Source organism: Limulus polyphemus, unplaced genomic scaffold (assembly GCF_000517525.1).
Source record: "Limulus polyphemus unplaced genomic scaffold, Limulus_polyphemus-2.1.2 Scaffold2471, whole genome shotgun sequence".
Lineage (NCBI taxonomy): Eukaryota > Metazoa > Arthropoda > Merostomata > Xiphosura > Limulidae > Limulus > Limulus polyphemus.
This window is the reverse complement of record NW_013668081.1, coordinates 44,236-54,329: the sequence shown is the minus strand read 5'-3', so window position 1 is coordinate 54,329 and position 10,094 is coordinate 44,236. Positions and strand designations below refer to the sequence as shown.

The 10,094-nt window shown below is 34.7% G+C and overlaps 1 protein-coding gene across 2 annotated transcripts in view; it reads left to right on the top strand.

Moving 5' to 3' along the window:
• The window catches only part of LOC111087681, a 72,836-nt gene that overhangs the window by 31,580 nt on the left and 31,162 nt on the right, over positions 1-10,094 (top strand). For both annotated transcript variants that reach the window (XM_022395159.1, XM_022395158.1), the window contains exons 2-6: positions 4,951-5,095; positions 6,768-6,835; positions 7,818-7,898; positions 8,501-8,671; positions 9,478-9,587. In XM_022395159.1, coding sequence (XP_022250867.1) covers positions 4,951-5,095; positions 6,768-6,835; positions 7,818-7,898; positions 8,501-8,671; positions 9,478-9,587 — 575 coding nt within the window. The remainder of the gene's footprint in view (positions 1-4,950; positions 5,096-6,767; positions 6,836-7,817; positions 7,899-8,500; positions 8,672-9,477; positions 9,588-10,094) is intronic.

Sequence of the window (10,094 nt, the reverse complement as noted above, 5' to 3'; positions counted from 1 at the left end):
CAACCATTATACAGTAACCAACCATTATAGAGTAACCAACCATTATAGAGTAACCAACCATTATACAGTAACCAACCATTATACAGTAACCAACCATTATACAGTAACCAACCATTATAGAGTAACCAACCATTATACAGTAACCAACCATTATACAGTAACCAACCATTATAGAGTAACCAACCATTATACAGTAAGTTATTTAACAACATTTTTGAAAAGTTTCTTCTTGGACTACTTCTATCATCAACAACACTAGTTTTACTTCTTGGACTACTTCTATCATCAACATCACTAGTTTTACTTCTTGGACTACTTCTATCATCAACAACACTAGTTTTACTTCTTGGACTACTTCTATCATCAACATCACTAGTTTTACTTCTTGGACTACTTCTATCATCAACAACACTAGTTTTACTTCTTGGACTACTTCTATCATCAACATCACTAGTTTTACTTCTTGGACTACTTCTATCATCAACAACACTAGTTTTACATACCCTCATCTGATATGCCATATATCTCTTACTGAAACATAACATTTCACCTCAATCTGTAACATGGAGTAGCTTTCATCAGCCAAAACTTTGATTTCTACACGTTTTTCTGTCCTTGAAACTATGAGTGCAAATGTCATACTACTGCTGGGAATAGTATGACTACTTGTATTTTTATAGACGTTACATTGGTATTGTGTTGTCTAACTGGTTGAATGACAATAAGTCATAGTGTAAATTATCAACACGTGCGATCTGGTGTAGCTTATTTTCGTACAAGAGAGACAGATAAATCTCATAATGCTTGTTTTTTATACCCATTTACTCACTGTTTCCACAATAATATACAATCTACTTTATATACTACAGTCCTTCCACTCTTCCCATTCGTTTCTTTATCTCCCGGTGGGACAGCTATAAATCTTTGGATTTAAAATACTAAAATCAGGCTTTGCTATAACACACACACACTTTCTTCTCTTTGTTTTATTTTCTACCGGTTTTGTGACTTCAAAGGTAACTTTTGAGGATGTAATTTTACTTATAATCTATAATAAAAATACTCAAACACCACTTTTCAACTAAACTTAATAACCTGAAAAAAACATATTTTTTAAAATTTACAAACATAAAATACATGTATTAGATATAGTAGAATATACTCAAAAAATAAATAATTTAACATTATCAAGTAAATTTTCCTTTCTTTTCTATTCTTTAAGCATTTTTCTTTTGATGAAAATTTTTTAAATTATATTTTCTCCTGTTGTTATAGACAAGAAGTTTATTTCTATAATATTGAACAATTTAATACAAAACAAATCTCTTACCTGTTATATTTTCCCTCTTTTTAACTCCTAGTTGCACAATTTCAACTAACCTTACTCAAATTATATATATTAACATATGAAATGTTTATTTGTATTTTTGACGAAAAGTTGCGTAATAGGCTGCATAATATGTGTATACCACAAGTATCGAACCCCAAATTCTAGCTCACTGCTTAACTTATGGGAAGAGCAACACAATTCAGTCGGTAGCATTAGTTAAACATCTCAGTACACATTGATGGGTCCTTATCCATGTATAATTCCTTACATCTCCAAATGTGTGTGTGCGATCATTCAACCTAGTCTAACACTGATGCAAAGCATATTAACCCTAGGAATAGAATTTCACGAAGAATTTACTAGACACTACACACCATCTAAGGATGATTAATGTTTAAAGAATCATTTTGTGTTAAAGACTTTTTTTATATTTTTCACCTTTCCGATTAATAAGCTAGGTGGCGTTTTGATTTATATAGCTTTTTCCACTCTGAGAGAGTTAACTTGTTCCAGTATGGACACTAACATGTACTATAAGCAAGCCTGTCTACCTGTATTCCACTTAACACCATGAAACACGACTTATTAGTTTTCAGGATCCGTCCTTCTTGAGAACCTATTGTTGTTGAACTGATTTATTTGGAAAACGTAACCTCCGTGATTGCCTTACAGGTTCCCAAGCGGACATTAGGAAGGAAAAGTGCGTGTAGCAAACTCATACATGACGATAGCAGTTGTCATGGTAAACCAGTGCGTGTATCAAACTCATACATGACGATAGCAGTTGTCATGGTAAACCAGTGCGTGTAGCAAACTCATACATGACGATAACAGTTGTCATGGTAAACCTAGCAAACTCATACATGACGATAACAGTTGTCATGGTAAACTAGCAAACTCATACATGACGATAGCAGTTGTCATGGTAAACCTAGCAAACTCATACATGACGATAGCAGTTGTCATGGTAAACCAGTGCGTGTAGCAAACTCATACATGACGATAGCAGTTGTCATGGTAAACCAGTGCGTGTAACAAACTCATACATGACGATAACAGTTGTCATGGTAAACTTACATGTTAGGTCACATCTGTATCTGGTACCTTTCTTTACTTTGTGTATGTTTGGTACATTTGTAGAGCTAATTAATCCCATTTGTTATATATTGTTTCAGTACACTCAGAAGTTCAAATAACGAGTTGCAATTGCATGATTAGAAGTATAGAAATACTAATTAGGAGCATACTATTTCTAAATTAAATTTTATTTCGATTTCTTTAATTTTGATATTGTAATATTTTCATGAGTGTTATGTCTCTAATAGCGCTAAAAAAGACAGCTAGATGTTAATGTAATTGTTTTGGGGTATGTAGGTGAATCAGATAGAAAAAAAATAAGTAGGATTGTTGGCTGAAAATTAATTTTGTCGTAGATGACAAAAATACATATATAGAGGAAGAATGATTGAAGATCACGGTAGACTTTGATCGGACGTTGTATTTTAGTTTGACTGTTTGTTAGTAATGCTATAGCTGAACAATTAAACTACGTCATGGGTCATCCCATGTTTACCTTTGGAGCTCTTTTCATATTCTTGGGTTGTGATATTTTTTATCCGTTGCCCTGTTTTGTGGCATATGTAATTTTAACTTTTTAGTTGATTTTACGTTGCTAATATTATAAGTCAGCAGAATTTCATCACGTAATTAGTCAAAAACGACATAATTTAGAACTTCAAATATAGAGTAATAAAAACATGTAAGGCTTAAACCTAAAAAAAAACTCCCAAATAATTGCTCGTATCTTACCGTCCAAGTTTTGTTTTTGTTTTGGCTACTGCTATGTAACTGTTGGAACAAAAATATGTAAACATCTTGGAAGGTTTGTTTAATTAGAATGACTGTTTTGCATTTGCATAGTTTGTAATTTGAGCTTAATCAAAGTACCCTAAATTGGCCATACTGTAAGGACCGAGAACATCGTTAGGTTATCGAGGGTGTCAACCAATGAATTAGTTTCTAACAATTTAGGACACAAACTACAAATTCTCGTATTCATCACTAAAGAATAGTGTCTCTCTCAAACTAAACTGCTGTTGCTAAATTATTTCCCAATTTTTTGCCTCTCAGTGCACTTAGTGTATTCTTATTGTAATGTTTACAACTTTTTTATTGGTTGGTAAAGGAACCGGATAAACGGTTTCTTTTAACTTTAGAGAAGATGCTAAACCCATCTTTACTTAATATCAGGAAAGACATAAACATTCCGAAAATTGTTTAGTTGTTGAATGACAAAAGAATCTGAAGTACTGTGAATTCAACAAGGAAAGAGGCCCGGTGGTTAGGGCGCAATCTGAGGGGTTGCGGGTTCGAATCCCCGTCACACCAAACATGCTCACCCGGTGTCCGAACTAGAACGCCTGTCTTACTCCCGGATATTCACCTCCAACAGAATTTGGAGGTGTGAGAACACCATACGAAACAAAAGAAAAAACAAGGAAAGACAAAGATATTTGAAATGATTATATCTTAAAAACTACTCATTCAATGAAATCAAATTAATCAGGGCACATTGAGAATCAAACACTTTATACAGGAATGCTTGGTGCAGCATTTTATTGTTTTTATTTTTCTATTCTTTACCTCCCTTTCAACAACATGAGGCTGCCGATTTGAATAAAGTGTGTGTCAGCTATTGCGAGAATAATAAAACAATATACAGACGAGATGACATTTGAAGTTGTGTGCTGGACGTGCCATTTGATTATTGTACCCAGACTGTGAATTCAAAGGTTCATGCTTCCCGTTGCGGCCCCCACGAATACGCCCCTAGTTTGCTGTGATTTCTTTTAGATATACACTTGCTATGCTGATTCAGAATGACAGAAACATAATTGAGCGCCTATGTTTTCTGAATAAAACGTTCAATGTTCACTGTGCTTCTGGTCAGGTTTAGTTCTCCTAGAACTGATAGTTTTAAGAAAAAAGTCCTTTTAAATATGAGGATTTCTTTATATTCACACTAAACTTTAACGGGCAGATTTGTTTTTAGTTCGTGTACAACAACAGTAATATTGGTAAGAAAACCAGCGAGAATTTTTTTTTAAATTTATGCCTTGTTCCAATGTCCAAAATAGTAAGTAACCAATGTTTGTGGTTAGGTGGTTAGGGTACTCGCCTCGCAACCTGAGGGACATGGGGTCGAATCCCCGTCATACCAAACATGCTCACCCTTTCATCCTTGGGGGCGTTATTATGTGACGGTCAATCCCACTATTCGTTGGTAAAAGAGTAATCCAAGAGTTGGTGGTGGGTGGTGATGACTAACTGCCTTCCCTCTAGTCTTACACTGCTAAATTAGGGACGGCTAGCACAGATAGCCCTCGTGTAGCTTTGTGCGAAATTCATAACAAACCAAACAAACAATCTTTTTTTTTGTTTTTTTAAGAATTCAATTTTTCGGTCATTTATAGTTCATGTACTGGCATGTGCACAACTTTCTTGAGTGTAATTGAAGTGCTTTTATTTAATCAAGGTTGTGAAGAAAAAGTATAAATAATTTAATAAAACCGAGTAACTCTTTATTTGTTCTTTGTCACAACTGTGTTTGGTCACTTTAGGAACGACTTGTCAGTTTCCGGCGCATTGGACAGGTAGCTGGTTTCTGAAGGGGTTCAGAGATCCAGTTTACATCAAGAACGGTGCATTATCCAGTAGGGGCGTCTGCCGAAAAGTGGAAGGTGAAAAGTTCCTAATAGAAAGCAAGTAGGTAGCCATTTTTGAATGGATAAGTTCTCGCTATCATTTAATGAAGCTGTGAACAGTTAAAATGATATTGGATACACATAGTGATGATAAAGTATTTTTTTTTTTTTTTACTTGGAAGAGTCTGTAAGACCAATTGTGTAACACACTGATGAAATATTTTGCAATATTTTTAATACCTAAAATCAGAATTATTCCATTTGTTTCTGGAAGCTACACTAGAGGGCATCACCTTTGAAACTGTTGAATGCTGCGACCATCATTTTCAACTCAGATAATAGTTACTAAACCACAGTTGATAGCATAAAACCACACTACCGATAATTACTAAATCACAGCTGTTAGTTGTTACACTACAGCTGATAGTTACCAAACCACAACTGATAGTTACTAAATAACACACCTGGTAGTTATTACACTACATATTTAGTATTAAACCACACTACTGATAATTACTAAACCACACAGTTGATAGCACTAAACCACAGCTGTGAGTTGTTACACTACAGTTTATAGTACTAAACCACGCTACTGATAATTACTAAACCACATAGTTGATTAATTACTAAACCACAGCTGATAGTTTATAAACCACAGCTGATAGTACTAAACCACAGCAGAGAATACTAATCCACACAGCAGATAGTTACTAAACCACACAGAAGATAATTACTAAACTACAGCTGATAGCACTAAGCCCCGCAGCTGGTAGTTACCAAACCACACAGTTAATAGTATTAGACCACAGCAGATAGTAACAGCTGATAGCACTAAACCACAGCTGGTAGTCATTACATTACAGCTGACAGTAACTAAACCACACAGCGGATAGCACTAAACCACAGCTGGTAGACATTATATTACAGTTGATAGTATTAAACTATAGCAGATATTTACTAAGCCAAACAGCTGATAGTTACTAAGCCACTCAGCTCACAGCACTAAACCACACAGCTGATAGCATTAAACGACACAACTGATAGTTACTAAACCACAGCTTATAGCACTAAACCACACAGCTGATAGTACTAAACCACAGCTGATAGTTACCAAGCCACACAGCTGATAGTTACTAAACTACACAGTCGATGGCCCTAAACCACATTTGATGGCCCTAAACCACAGCTGATAGCACTAAACCACAACTAATAATTGCTAAATCATAGTCGATAGTTACTATAAAACAGCTGATAGCATTAAACCACACTGTTGATATTTACTAAACTACACAGTTATTAGTTACTAAACCACACTGCTGATATCACTCAACCACAGCTAAACCACAACTGATAACCACCAAGGCACACAGGGGATAACACTAAACCACATTGCTGATAGTTACTAAACCACAAATGATAGCATTAAACTAAAGCTGATAGTTACTAAACCACATTACTGATATAATTTACCATACTGATGATAACACTAAACCACACTACCGACAGCAGTAAACGAAAGTGCTGATTGGTGGTGGAATGAGTGGTATCTTAATTTTTACTTCTTTTTTTTTTTTTTTGTAAACCTGAAATTTTGTTTTCTATTTTTAGTGACGTATTCATATATAATGTTAGTCTAGTTTCTAGACGATCATGAGTAAAGTTTGCGCTTGGATTTTATTATTTACTGCTGTGTATCTAGTAGAGAGGAAATGTTCTTTTTTCTTACTTCTTAGATCTGAGTCCTGCTTCCGGTGTGTTGTTATTCACGAAAGACACGAAAATGTGTTGCAGTTTAAGGAAAGTAAGTACGTGATGATTTCATGACTTTTTGTACTACAGATTAAGTAAAATTAGTACATGATGCTTTTATGACTTTATGTGCTACAGTTTAAGGAAAGTAAGTATGTGATGATTTTATGACTTTATGTGCTACAGTTTAAAAAAGTAAGTACGGGACGATTTTATGACTTTATGTGCTACAGTTTAGGGGAAGTAAGTACGTGATAATTTTATGACTTTATGTGCTACAGTTTAAAAAAGTAAGTACGGGACGATTTTATGACTATGTGCTACAGTTTAGGGGAAGTAAGTAGGTGATGATTTTATGACTATGTGCTACAGTTTAGGGGAAGTAAGTAGGTGATGATTTTATGACTTTACGTGCTACAGTTTAAGGAAAGTAAGTAGGTGATGATTTTATGACTTTATACCCATGTTGTGGTTAGCTTTAGAGTTGTTAGCTTTTCTGTTTGGTGTTATCAAAATCTGAGGTAAGATCACGTGTGGAAAGCCTGCATGCTACGAGTGCAAGCCAAAGCACCGGGGCGGTTGTTTAAGTATTCGTGTTGAATCTCTTACTGTTGCATGTTGATCGGCGATTTTTAAACAGAAGGGAAAGTGGTTTGGTTCGAAAAACATGAGTTTATTATTAATATTTCCTTTTTTGTTTCATTCTTTAGCATACTGTTCTTCGAAATGTGACTCAATGTTTCCTTTTTTGTTTCATTCTTTAGCATGGTGTTCTTTCAACAGTGACTCAATATTTCCTTTTTTGTTTCATTCTTTATCATACTGTTCTTTCAACAGTGACTCAATATTTCCTTTTTTGTTTCATTCTTTACCATAATGTTCTTTCAACAGTGACTCAATATTTCCTTTTTTGTTTCATTCTTTACCATAATGTTCTTTCAACAGTGACTCAATATTTCCTTTTTTGTTTCATTCTTTACCATACTGTTCTTTCAACAGTGACTCAATATTTCCTTTTTTGTTTCATTCTTTAGCATACTGTTCTTCCAACAGTGACCTAGAACAGAAATGCCGTGAAATCAGCGGAGATGCTCCACTATACTCTATGTTCAGGCGTGAGTAAAGCAAAATGTTAAGTTATTCTTTACTTTTCTTCAAATTTACATACAAACATTTTTTTATTAAAACAACTTCTAAATTAATTGCATCAAACTTGCCAATAATGCGTTTTATTGGTGCTTTACATAACAAGTACTATAAAGTTAGTCAGTTACCAGTGAAGCACCAATTAAAATATCTTAAAAAATTGATCTTTACTCTCCAATAATAAAAAAAAACTTTTTAGCCAACGTTTCATCATTGTGATTTCATCAGAGCTAGTAGTACAATAACTGTAATAGTTCCTGTGCTACCAACCATGGTGAAACCGCAATGGCGAAACGTTGGTTGAAATAAAAATCCATTATTATCTGGAGAGAAAAGGTTGTTTTTTTTCAACTTTCTAAATTCCTCCAGAATGCATTACAAATTCCGAAAATTTTGAAAATATCTGGTATTTGTTTTTCTTCTACGGCTTTCAATTTTTAGTGTCTGCTTTGTTAATTTGATCTTAAATAAGAATGAAATAATAAGACTTTCATGATGATTAGATTGCTACACATGGTGAAACATTAGTCACACACTTATGAGACGATTCGTCTTTCTGTTTTTTTTACAGTTAACACCACGCCAATAGCTTGTCCTTTCAAGGATTCCTTCACTTTTAGTTATAGTCGAGGTTACGGAGAGTGTAGCAACCCGATTTCGACAGTTGACTCTTGCAATAACGATTCTCAACTTTTCTTTAAGTTCCAGGCATGCGTAGATGTGCGCAACTCGGAAAGTAGAGGTATGATCTTTTGTTACTATAACCGGTTCTCACTTCTTGACTCTGAATATAAAAAGTAGGCTGCTTTCAAATGAACACGACTGTTAGGTGTCTTCTTTATGTTGAAGATGTTTTGTATTTCTTTATGTCATTGGTCTTACAATTCTGAGTATTTATATTAATACTGTAGCTCCTTATTTTTAACGTTCTATGAATCAAATCTAATTTACTATTTGGGCTATCTTTTTACGTTCTAATATAGGAAACAGTTCAAAATTCTTAATGTCAAGTCAATGTCTACTACCCGCAGTGGCCTGACAGGGAATCTCAAGGTCCACGATTCACGACCCATTGCCGCACAAACACACTCCTCACTTCTAGACCGTGGATGCGTTATAAGAGTGACAGTCAACTTCCACTATTCGATTAGAGTAGCCCAATAATTGATGTTGGTTGCTAGTTACTAGCTGCCTTCCCTCTAGCCTACCAGATTCAACACCAGGGTCAACTATTCGAGTACAGTAACCCAATAGTTGATGTTGGGTACTGGTTACTAGTTTTCTTCCCTCTAGTCTACCAGCTCCAATATCAGGAACGGGATATCACTGATATTTTTTGTGATAGTTTTGCTCGAACTTCTGAAACAAATTAACCGTAGAAAAAATCAACAAACTAGAATTAGGTTTTCTCACTAGTTTACAAACGGTTTGACGAAGCGTCTTAAAAACTAAATCCTCTTCGTCAGATTAATATTTTATTGTAGCTAATGATACTTTTCTTATTGTTGTTAGTATCAAGTTGGGTTTCAATTACTTTATGCTTTCCAGAAGAGAAACTGACATGCTATGGTACTTGGAAGGAAGGTTCTACGCGGTACCTAGTTGCTAAACTGGAGCATAAAGATACAATAACAGAAGAAGATAAATTTCGTTGTTTCGTAAGTCCCACAAATCCTTTAAATTGTTTAACATAGAGGTAATTATATGTATATTTCTATCGAAGATTTATATAGTGTATTTTAGACTTTTATTGATCGAGTTTTTAGAGAGCTGACAAGGCATAATTCATTCAGATGAAGCCCGTAATTATTTGTGAATTTTATAAGATCGTCACGTTGTTCTAAAACGTAAGTGATGATCCGATAAAAAATAATTATTCATGAAGAGATAGGCAAATAAGCTAATATCCACTGGGTGTCGACACTTTGTTAAAGATCATCCTGCTAATATCCACTGGGTGTCGACACTTTGTTAAAGATCATCCTGCTAATATCCACTGGGTGTCGACACTTTGTTAAAGATCATTCTGCTAATATCCACTGGGTGTCGACACTTTGTTAAAGATCATCCTGCTAATATCCACTGGGTGTCGACACTTTGTTAAAGATCATTCTGCTAATATCCACTGGGTGTCGACACTTTGTTAAAGATCATCCTGCTAATAT